Source organism: Spermophilus citellus (assembly GCF_964194105.1).
Source record: "Spermophilus citellus genome assembly, chromosome: 13".
In the NCBI taxonomy this organism is placed as follows: domain Eukaryota; kingdom Metazoa; phylum Chordata; class Mammalia; order Rodentia; family Sciuridae; genus Spermophilus; species Spermophilus citellus.
Window position 1 is genome coordinate 14,029,423 of NC_138193.1, and position 20,065 is coordinate 14,049,487.

Sequence of the window (20,065 nt, forward strand, 5' to 3'; positions counted from 1 at the left end):
CTGACCTCCTTTGCGGTGAGCTCAGGAACCCTGCAAGATCCTTTTGGAGATTCTCTATGGTATCACATGTGTTTGTTCCTTTTTGTTGCTGAGGAGTGGTATTTTACTTCATGATTCTCTGGGATTTGTTTTCTATTCTCTCATGATGAGTAGACACCTGAAATGTTCCCACTAGGGTGTTCCAGTACAGTAAGTAGAACAGCCATGGATATTCTCCAATAAGCCTCTGTGAACACTTGTTTTGTCTCTCTTGGGCAAATAGGTGTGGAATCACTAGTTCATAGCATAGGTATTTGTTTAGCTGTATGAGAAATGGAGAGACAATTTCTCATGAAGGGCTTTACCATGGCAGAGGTGTGAGGCTCCAGTCTCTCTACATCCCTAGCGACATTGGACGTCCGTGTCATTAGTCATCCTGGTATATGTATATTGTGACCTCACTGTGGCTTTCATTTGCATTTCCCTCATGACTCATATATGCATTTGCATATAATCTAAATTTTATTTAAATATAGAGTCATTTCACCTCCTTATAAAACACAGTGATGAGGAGGTTGCCTTTAGCTATATTCCTATTTTTCACACTAGACGAGTTCCTAGGGCTGCATGTGTGGTTGGGCCTGACACGGGACTCGGAGGGCCGGGTAGGCGAGAGCCTGTCGCACAGCAGTTTGTAACCTCAGGTCGGCAAATGCTGGCGTGCAGCGAGCATCCCAAGACACAAAGGCAGTCCTAACAACAGCACTGACAGCCTCCAGGTCTCATAGTGACAGTCCCAGAAAGACTAAAGCCTGCTTTTCAATTAACTAAGAGTTCTTTCTGCCTTCTGAGAAATAGACAAGCAGAAACTCAACCGTCTGAAGCCCAGATTCAAAATAAGCATTCACAAACAGTAATTTGAATTTCCTGATAACTGCACATAAATAACCTGTCTTTGCCTTCCCTGTCTAAATGGGTGATTATTAATTCAGGATTTGGCATTCTCCAAAGCACTATATCAAAAGCGTCTCAGAAATGCTTCTTGAAGTTTCTCTCCTGCCTCTGATTGTCAACAACAGCTACTTGAGTCTTTAATTTTTAATGACTGGGAACCTAAGTTATTTGGGTACTATAATAATAATTACTTCCCCAAGATGTGGGAGAAAGGAGGGCCAGATGTGGCTGTGCTCTGGCGATCCTACGTGAACTAACCCCTTACCTTTCTATAGAAGTTACCTGAAAGGTTCAGGGGGAGAGCCACAAAATTAGCCCAAAAGGCAGAGTTGATGGGCAAAAGCTCATGGGGTGACAGTTTTGAGTCTGTTTGTGATTAAACCTTTTAACTCCCTGTGACTCAGTTTCTTAATTTGCCAAATGGGGAGAGTGGAAATTACTACCTGATGAAGATAGTAACATCATTCTTTTTTATTTCTTTTTTTTTTTTGGTATCAGGGATTGAACCAAGGAGTGCTCAATCAGAGCTCCACAGACCCACAGCCCCACAGCTCCACAGCCCCACAGCCCCACAGCCCAGCTCTTTTTTATATTTTATTTTGAGACAGGGTCCTTTGCTAAGTTGCTTAGGGCCTCACTAAGTTGCTGAAGCTGGCTTTGAACTTGCATTCCTCCTGCCTCAGCCTCCTGAGTTGCTGGTATTACAGGCATGTGCCACCATGCCCTGCTGACAATCACACCATGAATCATTAACTTGCCCTTGCCCGAGCCCTGGAGGGCTCCTCTCCCTCAAATACTGGTGCTCCCCAGGACAGAGCTGAGAGCTTGATGGTGTCCTGCCTTTGTGCTCTCAGCAGGTTACTCCATATTTCTGAGCCTCAGTTTCTTGAGATATGTTCTAGTCAGCTTTTTTTTTTCTCTATTATGAACAAAAGACCTGACAAGGACAATTTTAAGGAGGAAAAGTTTATTTGAGGGGTTATGGTTTAGAGGTCTCAGTCTGTAGATGGCTGCCTCCATTCTTGGGGCTGGAGGTGAGGTAGGACATCAAGTTGGAAGAGCATCTTGGAGGAAAGAGGCTCAGAACATGGCACCAGGAAGGAGGGAGAGAGAGAGAGAGAGAGAGAGAGAGAGAGAGAGAGAGAGAGAGAGGGAGGGAGAGAGGGGGGAGAGGGAGAGGGAGAGGGAGAGGGAGGGAGAGAGGGAGAGGGAGGGAGAGAGGGAGAGGGAGGGAGAGAGGGAGAGGGAGGGAGAGAGGGAGAGGGAGGGAGAGAGGGAGAGGGAGGGAGAGAGGGAGAGGGAGGGAGAGAGGGAGAGGGAGGGAGAGAGGGAGAGGGAGGGAGAGAGCTCTCCTCGATACAACAAAATATATACCCCAAAGGCACACCCCAGCGACCCACCTCCTCCCCCACACCCCACCTGCCCACAGTTACCACTAATTAATCCCTATCAGGGGATTAACTCACTGATTGGGTTAAGGCTTTCGGAACTCATTTTTTTTCTCTTCTAAACCTTCTTTCATTGTCTCACACAGGAGCTTTTGGGGGCCACCTCATATCCAAACCATAACCAGCTATAAGTTGATAATAATTTCCACATCTGAGAATTTTTATACTATCAAAAAATTAGCAGCCAATACTTATCACAGATCCTGATATGTAATGTATTTTATAAATGTTATGCTTTGTGGCCTAGACATATATATTTGATTGTTCATATTCAATTGTGATATTTACTTATCAATAATTGAATATATTATCACCTGATATAAATTATGTAGCTGTTAATATAGACTATACCAAGTATTGAACATTACTTATAACACATAGTTAATAGTAAGAACAGAAAACCAAATAACCTCTATACCACAAAACAAAAATGTAGAATAAACTAGAACCAACCATTTACAGAAAAATACTAAAAAGAAGTGCATGTACAGTCAGTGAGAGAAGGGACGGGAGAAGATGTGTGTTTACACTGCTTTCTCTGCGGGGGGGAAAAAAAATGGAAAACACGATTTCTTTCAAATGAAATTCTTTGGTGAAACCAAAATAAGAACGATGGCCATTGTATTTCTCTTCCAGTTTCCTGGCATTTAACTCCGATGCGATTGGTAACCTCGATTTTCTGTTGAAGGCTGTGAATTTCCGCGAGAGGGTTCTTCAGCGGTGTTTGGTGGCCAGAATTTATTACAAGGTAAAGATCAATCATGTTGTATTTCTTCCTTTTGACTCGTGTTTGAGGCCCTCCTAGCTGGTGAGCTAGCTGCTAAATTTAGCAGAGGCTGAGTCAGCTTAATTACAGGCTTGGAAAGGGCCAGCGCAGGCAGCCTGGGCTCTGGAGCCAGCGCCCCTGTTTAACCCCTGCGTGTCTTTTACGGTCCATCTACCAGCCTCATTCGGCTGTCCTGGGAGGTGGCGAGTGGGGTGATTTTTTAAACCCTTATTGAATTGAAAAGTCATTGTTCCACACGAATGACAAATATATTGCTCTCTGGGGGGAAAGGTTTATCAGTTAACGTAAAGATTAGCATCGTCTTAGTTTCACGCACCCTTTTTCCTATGAATCTGCAAAGCATCTTCCTTTGTGTAAGCGCTGGTGGGAATCCAGAGGGAATATACTGGCAATACTGGCAGGGTTGGTCTGAGGAAAGGTCACCCCACCCAGCAATGTCCAGTTGTCCTCTACCCCAGCATAAATAGCCAGGAGACCCTAGGAGAAGGCTTTGCTCACCCGACGTCTGTCTTGGCTCTGTGTCCAGGGCTTAGCATGCTGTAGCCAGAATCAGGCTGCTGCTCTCCCTCTGCACAGGAATCAGGTACCCAGGGGTCAGAATTGGGTGCCAGCAACTCTCCTGCTCTGGTTCCTCTCTTTTTATATCAATTACACTGTCTGGTTTCCAAGCACAGAGAGGGTAGGAAGGAGAGGGTAGGCGATGCCTGGGGACGGGTGTGCTCTCAGAAAATACTCTAGAGGCAGAAGAGTCCTGGAAGCAGCCATGGTTCCTTGGGGAACAGAGTCACACTGGGTGAGAACCTGCTGGAAGCAGGACTGTGGGCTTGCAAATCAGTTCGCCCTCCAGGCATCCATCTGAGCTGAGGCTCTGCCAGACCACAAGGGCACAATCAGATGGGTGCAAGTGGCTGCATGTCCCCTGGCCTTATCACACATGGAACCAGCCAAATATTAGAGAAGAATTTAATCAAAGCAAAAATGCTGTACTTGGAGAAGTACATGGAAGACAAATCAAAGAAGATGAATAAGTGGCAGAAGTTCGTATAACAATGGAGAAAGGGCAAGGGTAGCTGGGTATGGTGGAGCAGACCTGTAATCCCAGCTCTGGAGGCCGAGGCAGGAGGATTGCAAATTCAAAGCCAGCCTCAGCAACTTACCGAGGACCTAAGAAACTTAGTGAGACCCTGTCTGTAAATAAAAAATAAAAACAGGCTTGAGATGTGGCTCAGTGGTTAAATACCCCTAGATTCAGTCTCTGGTATCAAAAAAAGAAGAAAAAAAATAAAGGAAAAAGAAAGAATGAACGAAAAAAGAAAAGGCAATATATAAACTAGCCTCCCGAGACTGTAGGAGAGCCAGAGCTAAAACAGCAAAAGAAGAAAATAGACGCAGAGTGAAACTGCGGCAGAGCTGGCCTAGGGGTGGCACGTACCCTGAAATGTCCAGACGAAGGGAGCAGAGACGGTCATCACAGCCATAATGGAAAATATTTCCTTAGTGTATAAACATCCCAGATGTTAATGGAAAAACCCTGAAATCCAGAACAGAGAATATCATATAAGCAACAGACTGAGAGTGATAGTTTACTCAAAAAGAGTGATCAGACGCAGTTTCACTCACATGGCTTTTCTAGAAAATTACTCAAAAACCTACTCCATAGGACATTTAAAAGAATCAAAATCAAATCAATAGTAAGCTTCAATATATGTCTTTTTTTAAATAATGACAAAATTAATATAGATGCTAAAAAGTTTTTTTAAAATAATGAATTAAAAAAAAACTTGAGTAACTGGTTCTGCAATAGATTGGATCGATCCTATTTTTAAAGGTAAGAGGAAAAGTAAAGTGAAGACATGCTGAATTTCTTATTTTAATCACAGGGTAGTTGAAAGGTCTTGTTTTATTCTGACTGTGATATTAGAGGAACTCAGATTAAAGTATATATCTCATTAAATTGAAAACTAACATGAACACTGAACACAGGATGCTCATTTTTCAAATCACATGGAAGACGAAGCAAAGAAGATAAATATGTGGCCAGAAGTTCGTATAATCAGAGGGGTTGCAAAAAACAGCCCAGAAAGCATGTCCTCAGAGCTCTTCAAGAGTTCCTACTGCTGATCCTTGGCTGGAGAACTTCTCCAGGATTGATTCCCAATCTGCTTCCCATTAATTTTGCCTTTGTCTCTAATTTGGCTCAGTATAGTAGCCCACTCCCTGGCCCTGGAAGATTAGTGCTTTGATCTGGGACTGCATTGATCTGGTAATTCCTTGAAAACTACACTTCATTACAACATGATCTCTTGGTTCAGTCCACAGTAAACCATGGAGAGGAAGCTTTGATGCATTTCCATCCTGGAAAGGCAGAAATCCCTCCAGCTCCCACCCTTGGAAGGTAGGGATTAGGTTTAGAATGGGTTACAATGTGAAATAAAAGAGGTGTCAATCCTCTCAGTAAAAGTGCCTACTGTCAGAGATTAGAAACAAATCTAAGTACAGACATTCTGAATAGAAGCAAATATAATGGCTGTATATACATTGGCATATATATCACAAGAATGATTTTCAAATATACTTTTTAAAAGAAGATGAGTAAATACATATTGGGTAATAACAAGATATTTTCAGAAAGTTGGTGTCTCAGTCAGGTCAGGCTGCCTTAGCAAAGTGCCACAGGCTGACGGCCTTAAACACTGGGAATTTATTTTCTCACAGTTCTGGGAGCTGGAAGTCCAGGATTGAGGTCCAGAGTTGGTTTCCCTGAGGCCTATCTCCTTGACTTGCAGGTTGCTGTCCGGTTGTTACCCCTCATGACTGTCCCTTTGTGCATTTGCACCCCTGGTGTCTCTTCTTATGAGGACACCACAGTCATATTGAATCAGGGCCCACCCTAATTAACTTGATGCCATAGGAAAAGACCCTATTGCCAAGAAGGTCACATTCACAGGTAGTGGGAATTAGTACTTCAAAATGACTTTTTGGAAGATACAATTTAACCAATAGCAACAATATTCATTTTTTAAATGGCTTCAAAGCAAAAATATAATCTAGGGCACTCCCAGAAATGTATGGTCTAAAGAAAAAGCCCAAGGTGTGAGTATAAAATCTTCTAGAAAACTGAGAAGCATCAAAGGTAGGTCTTCAGCCAGGCAAAAGGCCCTTTGAAGAGATTAAATATATGCTTCATAGACCCTCTCCAACTATAGAGCTTCTAGGAAAATTAAGACCACTGTCTGAAGCCTTATTCATACACCAGTGGTGTAATGTCAAAGAGATTTGTGTTGTGACTCTTGCCTAATTGACTGAACCTCCACAAAAATTCATAGGAGATGCACAAAGTTTTTAAGGGAATTGTATTAGCCAAGCCTCTTTCAGCTCATGCTGGAAAGTGCTGAGACAGTACAAAATGAATACAGCCTGTGAGCCACCAAGCCTCCACCATCAGGAAGCAGACTAAGAAAAGCATCCAGCATGAATACACGCTGCCTTATATGAAAAAGGAAGGATGCCTCAGAAGGAGGAACCAAGAGCCCAGGGATGGAGCCAAGAGCCATGGATAATAAATTTCCCCTGAGTTCAAGTAGGAGTGAGGCCTAACTAGGGAAAGTTGCCTGGCTGAGTTCAGATTGTTTTAATTTAAAAAAAAAAAAAAACTTATTTATTTTTTTTTGTCAACAGATAAAATCCCACTTATTCTTAATTAGACAGACTCATTTAATGCCTGCTGTGAAAACTCTGTGGATTGCCCAGAAGTTCTATGACCTGAGAGGCTAGCCCTCTTCTTCCCCCACCTAGTGAAATTCCATACACTGTTTTCATCGTAGATGTGCTTTCCGCATTTCTCAGCACAGGAGTCATGCTTATGCTATTTGCTGTCCATTTTGATTGGAGCAGAGATGATCAGCCTGGGCCAATCAGATCCTCTTTTCTGTAACTAGGGAATTGGGACAAAACCTTCAGTTATGTTTTGTGGCCATTGGCATCCTAAGATGTCCCCAATCTCCATTTAGTTGGATATAATGCTAATTTAGTTATTTTGGAAAAGTGCTGGCTGATGCTACTATTAATACTTTCTGAGGAATGGACAATAATCTGGTCCTTTGCAAAAAGACCACTATGACTTTTGAGTTCTTCCATAATTTCAGAATTTCTATAGACCACTAATGCCTATGTTATCCTGTCCTGTCCCACCACTATATGTTGGCCATGTGGAGGACAGGTAACTTGCCTCTTTAGTTCAAAGCAGGAGGAACCCTATGTGAGGAATGGCACTTGACTGGATTTAGATGATGAGATTCTGGAATTTGAGCTAACTCTATAGTGGTATAAAACCCTCGTGGGAAGGTGTGAATGTGTTTCTGGAGGAATGTGAATCATGGTGGGCCAGGATGGCCAGGATCCAAGATGGCCTTCAGAGATCTTTCCTCCTGATAGTCAAACCCTTGTGTTGTCCCCACATTGTACACAGGTTGGTCTGTGGGAGTAATAGAGCACACAGATGAGAGGGTATCTGCTGAAAGCAGGTTATAAAAGATACTGTGGCTTGTGCCTTAGTTCCTCTATCTCTGTCTCTCTTCCTCCTCCTCTCTTCCTCTTCCTCTCTCTCTGTCTTCCTCTTACCTTTCTTTTTATTCTTCTCTCTACCTCTTCCTCTCTCCCTCTCTCTTCCATAGTTCATCCTGGGGAAAACCATGTCATGAGCAGCCCATGTAGCAGGGAACTGAAACTTCTTACCCAAGTTCTGTGAATGATCCTGTGAGAGTGTCCTCTAGCCCTAGTCAATTCTTCAGAGCCCACAAGGACTGGGACAGTCAACAACTTGACTACAGCTCACGTGACAGCCTGACCCAAAAGCACCCAGCCAGGCCTGGGTTCCTGACCCTCTGAGACACAATGTGTGACATAATGAGTCTTTTTTAAATTTTATTTTAAGATGCTGAATTTGGAAATAATTTGTTGCATAGACATAGATAACAAATACAGCATCCCAAATTAAAAAAAAATGATTCAAGATTAGTATTAAGATATACATTTTTTCAAAACAAACTATATATATATATTTTTTTTCTTCTAAACCAATATTTCCACTTAATAATACAGTGTAATGCCCTTTTATGCCAAAAGAACATGACTGCATTGGATTCCAACACTTCTTGTTTTTCAGTAATTATGGACTGTGCCATACTGAATCCTCAACAGCACAGTGTTTAGACTTTATATACTGCCAAATTGTTCTCTACAAATGTTGAACCAAATTGTACTTTCCCAGCACCATATCAGGGTTTAAATCTCTCCATGCTTATTTTGCTAAAACATTCTCCAACACTCTATATTCAGGAATCTATCATATTCTTTTCATATGTTCATGTTATCCATACTAGGAAAATAGATCCACTGTAAAATATCTGCTTTAATTCTATTTCAGCATAGTATTGGATGCTTATTGGAACTAATGAAATATTCAGAAGTATATTTCTACCTATAATTTTTCCCTACCAGAGGAGTTGTTTATTTTTTCCTAAGTGTCTGTTTTGTAGTTTGGAGAGGAAAAAAAAACCTTCACACACACATGGATGTTTTCTGAGTATAAAATAAACATTAGGCATGTAGTGTGGTGGGGAAAAAAATGAGGGTTTTAGAATCAATGAGGATTTCCCTTTTCTGAGCTGTAGCTTCTCCTTTAAAATTTGGGATAAGAAAAATGAGTGTAATACAAACTTGCTGCATGGATGTAATGAGACGAAACATGTAAAAAACTATTTTAAAAAGCTATAAGTCTTATGGTCATGTTAATTCTTTTAGTTACTGCCATTGATGTAACCATTTTTATGGTCAATGCAATTAAGTGTCATTGAGCTGGATTTTCTAGGGCTAGGGGTGTGAGAAGACTGCAGACATTGTTAAGCAAGGCTCCTGCCTGAGCTAGGTCACATCTAGTTTTAGCCCAAGGCAAAATGAAATAGGTACTAAGAGAAAACCTGCAAAGTTAGAGAAAGAATGTGCACTTCTATATTCTAGTGTATATTTCTGGACCAGTTTTTTGCTCAGCTAGCTATAGACTGGAATCTGTCCACCTGTATTATTTTGGAGTATCGTGAAATAAAATGATTCTGTTTAGCATTTGAACATCTGGCCCAAACAGAGTCTGGACAATAGTCTTTGGGTGCTGTCCAAGGAATGGTGATTTCATTGGAATTCCACATTCCCCTAAAAATAACCCTGTGATTCGGTTCAGAATCTTTAAATAAAAGAGGCAAAAAAATATGAATGGGCTTCAGAAATATGCTTTTCTCCTCAGCTCTTCAGTAATCCTCTGGAATTTTCTTCAAAAGCACATTTCACTTTAGAGAAGTTGGGTCAGCCTTCAAAGAACATTCTAAAACCCAACTTATTCTGGAGGAACTACCTGGTCCCCACCAAAGAGTATGAGCTTGCACTCCTCTGAGAATGCATTTCCCCCTTGGAGTCAGAGTGTCACTCTGAACATTCTGCCTTCTATTTAGAAAAATTCCTGTCACCTACAGTTGTTCTTGTTGTGGCCAGTGGCCGACCTGACTACTCTTTGAGTGTGCATGACTTGAAAGCTCTTGATTTAGATCTTTAAAACATAATTAAAACCACAGTGCTTTTGAAACGGCGGTCTTTGTAGCAACAGTATCTTCACTTAGCTCATCTGGCTGGGCTTGGGAGTTCATCTAAGTTCTCATTTGTGGAAAATGCAAGATGTCTGTGTTGATGGCTGGAGGCACATTTGTGGTGCTTGTGGGGGCAAAAGGCCATTGGAACATCCTTCAGTCAGTCCTTAAGAGCCTCGGTCAGCGGGTAGCTGGCAGGCTCAGAGGGAGCTGAGACATACTGTTGTGGGTGAACCCGGAGAAAGTCCAGAGCTGATTTGCTCGTATTCCATGAAGAATTTAAGGGTAGGTGTGGGGGACAGAGTGGTAGTAGCCAGTTATTAGAAAGTCACATTTCCAATAATCTGCATTTGTTCAATTTCTAAAAACCAATACAACAACCTGAATGGCAGGTATTTTACAAAAAAAAAAAAAAAAAAAAAAAATCTCGTGGCACAGAAATGTCAAGAACCTTGTTCCAGATTCTGATCATCAAAGACAGGAGAAAGGATTAGAACCCAAATCCCTGAGCTCACAGTTTGCATTGAGCTTGATGCATCTCCTCACTCTCTGGGCAGAGCGGGGCAGGGAAGCTGGCCTGAGGGAAGGGACCTTTTTGTGTCTCCAGAGCACATCAGCTGCCTGTGCAGAGGCCGCTTTGTGCAGAACTGAGGCTTCCTCTCTGCTGACTGGTGCTTGAAGGTCCTGGATGTGGAACGTGTTCCTTTTGCTCAGTGAGCCATCAGATCCAAATCCTGGCCCTCCTGAGACAGGGGAAGGGTGTTGTCCTGGTTAGCTACGTGGTGGCCCAGGAAGGAGTAGGTGGTGATCTTCGCCCAGGAGAGGACAAGAGGGAGACCCAAGGCAGGCTGAGGCCCCTGTTGGTTCCCAGGGCTCCCCTCACTTCCAACTTTCTCCATTTTTCTCTCACAGAGAAAGCCCTAAATCTTCTTTCTAGAGAAATTTTGAGAAGGGAATGGAAGAGAAAGGAGGAAATGGAGGTAAAGGTAAGGGACAGAGAGAGAAGTCACAGTCCTGATCATGATATGGGAGGTACAGGGTTCCCATGGGAGTGTGGGGCTGGAAGGGACCCTGAGGGTCACTGAGTCAGACCTACCTTCAGATAGAGGAGGGCTTCCTCCCGGATCACAGTCACCCAGGGCAAAGGTGGGACAGGGCTCTGACTAGGCAGATGGCAAATGTCTATTTTTCTTCAAACTTCCACCCATTATTTTTAGCAGCCGTCAGTGGATCTTTCTGGGTCAACCCCCCCTCGTGTTCGCCCACCAAGAATTTTCTGTTTTTCTCCTTCCTACCACATTTATTAACTGGAACCAAGAGGTGTTCTTTCTCCCCCAATTATTTATGTATTCCATTATTATTTGCATCAATATGTATCCATAGATATTCATCTTGCACTTTGTGTTCTAATTTAATAGTATGGAGGTGCCCCTGCCTTTTTTGATCATTTTCTCACTTGGGGGCTCTTTATGCAGCGTTCCTGCCAGCCCTGTAATCCATCGTGTCTCCAGGGAGCCCTGGGTCCTTCTCTTGGAGAATGGTATTTAAAAACCCATGTATGATCACAGCACTGTCACTGCTGGGGACTGTTCAAAGCTGGGAAGTCAACCTGTGTGTCTGTGAAGTCACATACATTAGAATCATGAGCTGTGCTCATGGCTCTGTGTCCAGGGCAAAGGGCTCATCACCTACCTCCTGTCCTCTCTGTGACTTTTTTTTCCTGGGAAAGTGGAAACCTGGCTTTTACTGTCTATTCCCCTCTTTCTTATCTGCTCATCCTGGCATGCACATGAAGCAGTTTCAGAATCGCCGGCTCATGCCCCTGTGAGACACGTTTGCTAACTGGAATACGGTATTTTCCACTATGACTCTATCCTTCCAAGCAGCATTGCCAAAGTATCTTTAATTATTTTTTTCTTCCCCCTGTCAGCATGATTATGCTATTTATTTGGTTTTTTATATTTATTTTTTAGTTGTAGTTGGACACAATATCTTTATTTTTTTTATTTATTTTTTATGTGGTGCTGAGGATCGAACTCAGGGCCTCGCATGTGGTAGGCAAGCACTCTACCACTGAGCCACAGCCCTAGCCCTATGCTATTTATTTGTAACACACATTCCTATTGGTGTATTCCACTTTGAGTTCCCCTACATCCACTTGAGTTTTCTTGGCTATGTGAAACATCGCTAAGTTTGCTATCCAGAGAGTACCTTCAGGGACCCAGAGGTCCTTTCTCACCCTAGCCACTCCATTTCCATCTCTTTCCTTTTTTCCTTAGCTAAGTGGCAAGTTTCTTTAGTTTCTGGTTTATCCCTCCTGGATTTCTTGCCCATAAATGAGCAGACGCATGTAAGTCTCCTCACATTTCCTTCTTTCTCCTATGGAGGATAGAACACTGTGTTACTCCTTGTATTTTTTTTTTCCACTTAACAGTATGTCCTGCAAATCACTCTAATAAGTTTATAGCGATCAACCTTATTTATTTTTAAAAACTGCAGAGCAATGTAGTGTGTGGATATAATTTGGCTTGCTCAAAGTCCTATGTATTCAATTATGTGTTCAGTCCCCCCCCCCCAATTTTGTAACTGTAAATAATGTTACAATGAAAAACTTTATGGATATAAATTTTGGCATCGTTGGAATTGTAAGTTTTAGGCAGGTTTCTAGAGATGTAATTGCTGGGTCTAAAGGTAAGTGCATTTGTAGTTTGGATAGACATTGCCAAATTCCCCCTCAGAGAAATGTGAGGCTCCCTCCCTCTGAATGCTGCTTGGAAGTCCTGTAACGGGGAACCTTTTCCCCTTTCTCAGTGAGAGATAAAGATTGAAACCCTGAAACTCCAGCAAGAGGGAAAGGGTGGCATTGGCGATGTCTATTTTGTCAGTCTCCTCCGCAGCATCCATTCTTGTGCCTTTTGAGTTCTGGGTTTGGCAGGTAAGAAGTGGTGTCTCCACATTGCTCTCAACAGAGTGACTACAGGCGGTTTTCCAGCTGTGAGGGGGGTCACTGTAACATATAGTTCACGTATTGCTGGTTCTTGTCATTTTCCCTTTTCTCCACAGGGTTTTGGTATTTTGTCCATCAAGTTTTTAGAGTACTTTCTACGGGAAGGATCATTTTGTCATAATGCAAAAGTTTTCCATCAATTTGAAGTTTGTCTTTTGACTTTATTTATGGTGCTTTTTAGCCGTGCAGAAATGCTTTTTATAGTCTTTGGATTTTTAGCTCACAGTTAGAAACCCTTTCCCATCCTTGGGAAAGATGAATTCCCCTCATGGGAGCTTCAATATTAATGACCTGGAAAGTCAGCAGATGGAGTTTGGAATTGCCAAAGCGACTGAAAATTGAGGAGGAATATCCGAAAACAGGAAGAAGTCACAAAGGGAACCTTCGGACTATGGGTATGCACACCATTTAGATCCTTGACCAATTCTTGGAATACCCGTGGAAAGGCAGGGACGATGACGAGGAGCTCAGAGAGTCTTAAGCTGGAAAAGCTTAAAGAAATTCAGTCCCCCATGCAGAAGTCAAATTTGTAATTGGAATCCTGACAAATTAGAGAAGTACGGTATACTCCGCGGGATTTCCATGGAAATGCCAGAAGGGTCACAGCTTAGGAGTAAAACGATGTCCCAGGAAAAGGGATTTGCCTAAGGACTAATACTAAAACTAAAAGAAACCAAAGCAAACCAAAGTAGATTCCTCCTGACAAGGCAGAACACCAAGCCTCCACAAGTTGAAGTTTACCTGCTAGCAGTCTAACTGCATGCTAGAATAAAACCAACACTCTTTAGGGGAAGATATCAAGATTCCAAGTCAGTCTTACCACAGCATCCACTTGACAATGAAATAACAGACATGTAAAGAAATGGGAACATGTGCTTCGTAGTGAAGGGAAAAATCAGTCAATAGTAAAAGACCCAAAGGATGAAACAAATGACCCAGATGTTGGATGTAGCAGACAAGGATCTTTTTAAAAATATGAGTAAATATATTAAAAAGTAGTCAGGAACATATGGATGCAATGAAGGAAGAGAAGGTGTTTCAGAAGACTTTGGAAACTAAAAGTATTAAATGGGAAATCTAGAACTGAAAAATCCTCTAAATACAAAATTAATTGGATGATATTAACGGCAGACTGCACACAAAAGAGACTGCACACATCTGTGAACCTGAAGATGGGTCAACAGAAATCATTTGAACTAATGTTCAAAGAGGAAAAAAATGGATAAAATGAGCAGAGCATCGATGGCCTGAGAGACAGGATTGCACACCCTGGTATACGTGCAGTCAGAGTCTTAGAAGGAGAGAGAGGCAGAATGAGAGAGAATTTTAAAAATTTTTAAATTTTATCAAAATAGCAGTACACAAATTCAGAAAGCTTAGCAACATTGTAGCAGGAAAGGATTAAAAACGAATATAGACATGGAACACCTTATAGTACAACTGCTAAAAACCAAAGACCAAGTTCAGTCTCAAAAGTAACTGGAGAAAAATGCCACTGGGTGCAGACAGCAATGATAAGCATGACGACAGTCAACTTCCCATTAGAAATTGCAGAGCCAGAGGACAGTAGGGAGATACCTTTATAGTGCTGCTGAAAGAAAAAAAAAATCTATCTAGAGTTCTCAATCCAAACATATGCAAGACCTGAGCTCCAAGAAATGCTAAGGAAAAAACTATATAAACTATATAAACAAATGGATCTAAATGAAAATTCAGATCTAAACTAAAGACCACTTAAATTGCTAAGTGTGTAGGATTTCTTAGAATTTAATTGGTTGTTTAAAGCAAGAATAATTATTTAGGGTTTATGATATATTTAAAAGTGAAATATATGGCAACAGTGTCATGAAGTATGGACTGTTGTATAAATGGAATCGTTCTATTCTAAGGTCCCTGCATTACACATGAAGTATGGCGTTGATTCAGCCAGTGTGGCTCAAGAAAGTACCCAGACTTGGGTGGCCAGGGAAGGCATCAGAGGCAGCAGTAACACCTCTGAGCTGGCTCTGCAGTCTTCCCTCGTTCTCATCCTAATTGATTCTCCTTATTCTGTGACTTCCAGAGCTTCATTAATGTCAACCACTAAGCTCAGTATATTCTTCATTGTTTTTTTTTTTTTTTTTTTTTACTCATCTGAATTCTAATACGTTTTTTGAAAGCTCAGTTTTAGGAAAAAGTTGTATGGACATATGTTCTTGGGTATATCTTAGAAACAGACACAGCAAAATAAGATGACTTCAATGGTGAGGGAGGAATTATCTCTGTCTGTACTCAATGACACCAGAACCACACTGAATCACTATACAACTATAATTTGACACTTTCACCTTTATTGGAGCTTTTACATATTGGATTTCCTTAAGCTCATGACACCATAGTCATCTTCTTCCTCACCCTAAAATTCCCTGTTAACCGAAGCTCTAGTCCTCAGTCCTAAAAGCTTTAAACTAGCCTTACTTAGATGCCCATTGATCCCCTTCAATCAGAAAATGATCATGCTGGGCCATTCTGCTTTCTTCACCATGCATCAGCCCTTCTTTTCTCCTCTTTCCCTCTCCATAGCGCCTTCATGGTACGGGACACAGGCTGCTCACCTGGTCTCTGGGGGCTTCCTTGACACTCACATCCCTTCTCTAGTGCACACGTCACATAATTTCCCAGGTCAACTTTCTGTAAATACTCACTGTAAACCTTGCTCTTCTGCTCACAGAAACCCATTAGCACTATCTCCCACTTAATTAAGATAAAACCTTTTGTCACTTGTCCAGAGATTCTCTATTGTGAGGGTCCAGGTGTCATACCTGAGAACCCTCCAGAAGCAGATTCTGATAGATCTCTGCTGATATCATTTCATGCTTTTGTTTATTTTTGTTTTAGAATTGAAAATGCTCGAAGAATAAAAAAAAAATCAGTCCGTGTTGCATTTCTACTCACCTAAATAATTTCCATTCTCTGAGGCTGTTTTTTCTTGACTTGAAATATCTTCCAATCTATCTCCAGGTACTATGAAATATACCCCTTACCTCAAGGCTGTACATCAGTGGATCATCCATCACTTCCTTCTCTGAATGCATTTATCACTGACAATTTATGTAGCTCAATTAAATATTTAAATATTAAAAAAGAAGAAAGTATCCTGGGGCAAAAATAAAAACTTGTCGATACAAAGGAAAACATGGACGAAGGAACAGAAATTGAAGGATACAGACTACAAGTAGCCATGTGGTAGACTTACACCCAACAGAATCATTAATTATATTAAGTGTAAATGGCATAAGTATTCTAATTAAAAGGCAGATGTTGTCATAGGATGTTAAAATAAGGTCAAATGTTTTAAATGTAAAGACAATAACAGGAAAAGATATAGCATGAAACTACTGAGCTCAAGAACATCAAAGAGCTCATACTGATATCAGTTAAAGCAAAATTTAAGACTAAAGTATAGCCAGGGAGAAAGAGAGTCATTTCATGACTATTAAAGAGCCACTTGAGAAGACAGAATAATCCTAAATAGCTATATACCATAACAGAGATTGAAAAGACATAAAGCAGAAACTGACAGAAACATGGGAGAAATGGATGAATCCAGTAACCAATGAAATAAGTAGGTAAGACTTCAGCATGGCTATAGAAGATGTGAACAACACTATTCTTCAGTGCAGCCTTCTTGACATTTATAGGTTTTTGTTGAAAAGTACATGCAGAGCCATCATGTTGGCTATAAAATATCTTAATAACTTTGTAAGAATTAAAATAGTACAGAATGGTTTTCTATTGACAATGGAATTGAATTAGAGATCAATGACAAAATGATATCTGGAAAATCTCCCAAACATTTGGCAATTAAGCAATACATCTTAAAATAAACTGTGAATCAAAGAAGGAATCACAAATGGAATTAGGAAATATTTCAAACTGAGTGACAATGAAAATACAACATGCCAAATTTTGTGAAGTGAAGGAGTCCTTGGAGGAAAATGTAGAGCTTAAAATGCTTATTGTAGAAAATGAGAAGTTTGTAAATAAATAATATAAGTTCTCACCTTAAAAAGTTAGAAAAAGAAGAGCAAACTAAATACAATAAAGGTTAAAAATAAACGTTAGATAGAAACTAATGAATTAGAAAACAAATTAGAGAAAATTGATGGACCTGAGAGTTTGTTCTTTGAAATGATTAAAAAATTGATCCTTAGCTGTACTGGTCAAGAAAAATAGAGATGGTAGAAATGAACAGCATTAAGGATGGAAGAGGGGACATCATGACATGCTAACACACACTACAAACATTGCAATATGCTAAGAGAATAACCTACCCTAAATAAATTTAAGAACTTAGAATAAATTTCTGGAAAAATACAATTCTCAAAAGCCAATAAAAATAAAAGATCTAAAATGTCTATTAAATGGGTTTAACTTGTCAAGAAACATTCCTGCAAAGAAAGTTCCATGTTTATATCATTGTATTGTTGAATCCCATAGTCATTTAAAGACAAAATATATATGCCACATTTTCTTAATCCATTCATGTATTGATGGACACCTAGGCTGGTTCCCTAGTTTGGCTATTTTGAATTGTGCTGCAATAAACACGGGTATGCATGTATTGCTGTAGATAAAGATGACTTTAATTCTTCAAGATAAATTCTGAGAAATGGTATTGCTGAGTCATGTGGTGGGTTCTGTGAATTGTCTTTTGAGGAGCCTCTATATTGATTTCTACTGTGGTTATACTAATTTATGGTCCTACAACAGTGCAAAAGTGTTCCTTTTCTCCATGTCCTCTCTAGTATTTATCATTATTTATATTCTTGATGGCTGCCACTGACTAGTGTGAGATGAAATCTCAGCATGGTTTTGATTTGCATTTTCCTAATTACTAAAGATTGAACATTTTTTCATATATTTGTTGTCCATTTGTATTGCTTCTTTTGAGAAGTGTCTATATAATTGATTTGCCCATTTATTAATAGGGTTTTTGGCATAAAGTTTTTTGAATTCTTGATATATTAAACATATTAATCCTCTGTCAGAAGAGTAGCTAGCAAAGATTTTTCATTCCTAATTGTTTCTTATGCTTTTTAGTTTGATGCCATTCCATTTATTAACTCTTGGCATTATTTCCTGAGCTTTAGGGTCCTATGGAGAAAGTCATTGCCTGTGCCTCTCTACTGGAGTTTTGAGCCTACGTGTTCTTCCAGGAGTTATAGTATCTACTCTAATTCCTAGGTCTTTGAGCCATTTTGGGTTGATTTTTGTGCAAGGTGAGAGATAAAGGTCTAGTTTCATTCTCCTACATATGAATAACCAGTTTTCCCAGCACCATTTGTTAAAAGGGTCTTTTATCCAATGTGTGTTCTTGGCACCTTTGTCAAAGATCAGATGACGAAAGATGGGTGGGTTTGACTCTGTGTCTTCTATTCTGTACCATTGGTCCATGTGTCTATTTTTATGTGATTCTTGTTACTATAGCTCTCTCAAGCTGATTTGATAATTCATATGGAGAAGCAACAGCCTAAAGTAGCCAACATAACTTGGACAAAAAGCTAAAGTCATGTGAAAAGCTAGTGCTGCTGGATTTCAAAGCTTAGGCTAATACTGTAGTCTCCAGGCAGGATGGCGTTGGCATAGGATAAACAGAACCCGGGAACCCCACAGAGTCCAGAAATCAAACCACACATATTTGTTCACTCAATTTTTGACAAACATAAAAGAAATGTGATGATGAAAAGCTCAGGTTTTTAGTAGTTTGACAATCAACTAGACATTTGAATGGAAAAGAAATGAACTGCAGCCCATTTTCCCCCATGGGACACAAAAGTTAGAGATTGATCATAGACCTAAATGTAGAAGGAAAAACTAAAATGGACTGAAGACAGTGTAGGAGAATGTCTTTGGAAGTTGGAGTAAACTAAAATTTCATAGGAAGACACAAAAGCAGCAATCATCAAATTAAATATTGATAAACTGGATTTTTTCCAAGAGGGAAAAAAATTCATTCTCTAAAAGACACCAACAAGAACACAGAGAGGCAAACCATAAGCTTGTAGAAAGTATTTGTAACATGTGAATCTGACAAAATGCTTTTATCTAGAATGTATAAAGAACTCCCACAATGTAATAATGAGAAGTCACAGTGTAAGCAAAATTGCACAAAGACTTGAAAAGACACCTCACAAAAGAAGATAAAAGAATAACTAATGAGCACATGAAACTTTGCTTAATCTTATCAGTCATAGGGAAATAGAAGTGAAAAACCACAGTGAAGTGCTTCAACACCCACTGGCCTGGTGATGAGGCAAAGCAATCAAAACTCTTGTGATTTCTAGTGACAGTCTAAAGTGGTCAGAGCTACTCTAGAGAGAGCAGCTTGGAGCTTTCCTGTGGAATTAAATGAATACCTTTCCTATGATCCAACGCCTTCCCTAGATATTTGGCCAAGAGACATCAAAGTGTGTTTTCACATAAAGACTGTACAGTAATGTGGGTTGGTTTTGTTGATGATAATCCAAACTGGAAACTGGAAATTAAGTGTTCATTAGTTAAAGACTAGATTAAACAAATGTGGTTTATTTCATAAAATGGAAGGCCGCTCAGTAACAAAAAGGAGTTCTAAACTTCTGCTTCATGGAACAAGGTATGTGAATTGTACAGACATGACATTCTTCGGTGAAAGAAGTCAGACACCAAAGAGCTCATGCTGGGCCACTCCATTGATGTGACATTCAAGAAGGGACACAACTAATTAATGGTGATGTAATGGTAGGATCAGAGAGGGAGGGTGGTGCTGCCCAGGGATCTCAGAAAGGTCTGGGGTGCTCTGTATCTTGATCAGCTTGGTTCCGTGGGTGCACCTGTGAGAAACCATCGGCTGTAAACTAAGACACCTGCATGCTCCACGTCTGATGCAGTGTGTCGTCTCTCGATGAAGGACATCAAGGTCTGACTAAACAGAGCCTCACAGCAGTTAGGTTGTCTACATTCCAGGCTCTTCATCTTTTCACTTGAGAAGTTAGAAACCTGAAGTCCAACAGGAGGCCTCAGCTGTTGGGTTTTGAAACCGACTGGATAAAGAAATAAGTTGGCCAGTGTCAGCAACGAGTATTCACCAGGGATCCACTATGTGCCAGGCTCTGTGCTAGACATTTTGCAAAGTCACATTGAAAATTAGCATGGTGCCAGGCCATGGTGGTGGCCCAGGCCAGTGGCCAGGGTCACAGAAGTCAGGGAGAGAGAGCTGTGAAAAATTTGGTCCAAC

At 40.6% G+C, this 20,065-nt stretch overlaps 1 protein-coding gene across 2 annotated transcripts in view; it reads left to right on the forward strand.

Annotated features, from left to right (window-relative positions):
* Window positions 1-20,065, forward strand: part of ACOXL (acyl-CoA oxidase like) — a gene marked incomplete at its 5' end in the record, with an annotated part of 295,548 nt that overhangs the window by 199,675 nt on the left and 75,808 nt on the right. For both annotated transcript variants that reach the window (XM_081265193.1, XM_081265194.1), the window contains one exon: window positions 3,018-3,129. In XM_081265193.1, coding sequence (XP_081121319.1) covers window positions 3,018-3,129 — 112 coding nt within the window. The remainder of the gene's footprint in view (window positions 1-3,017; window positions 3,130-20,065) is intronic.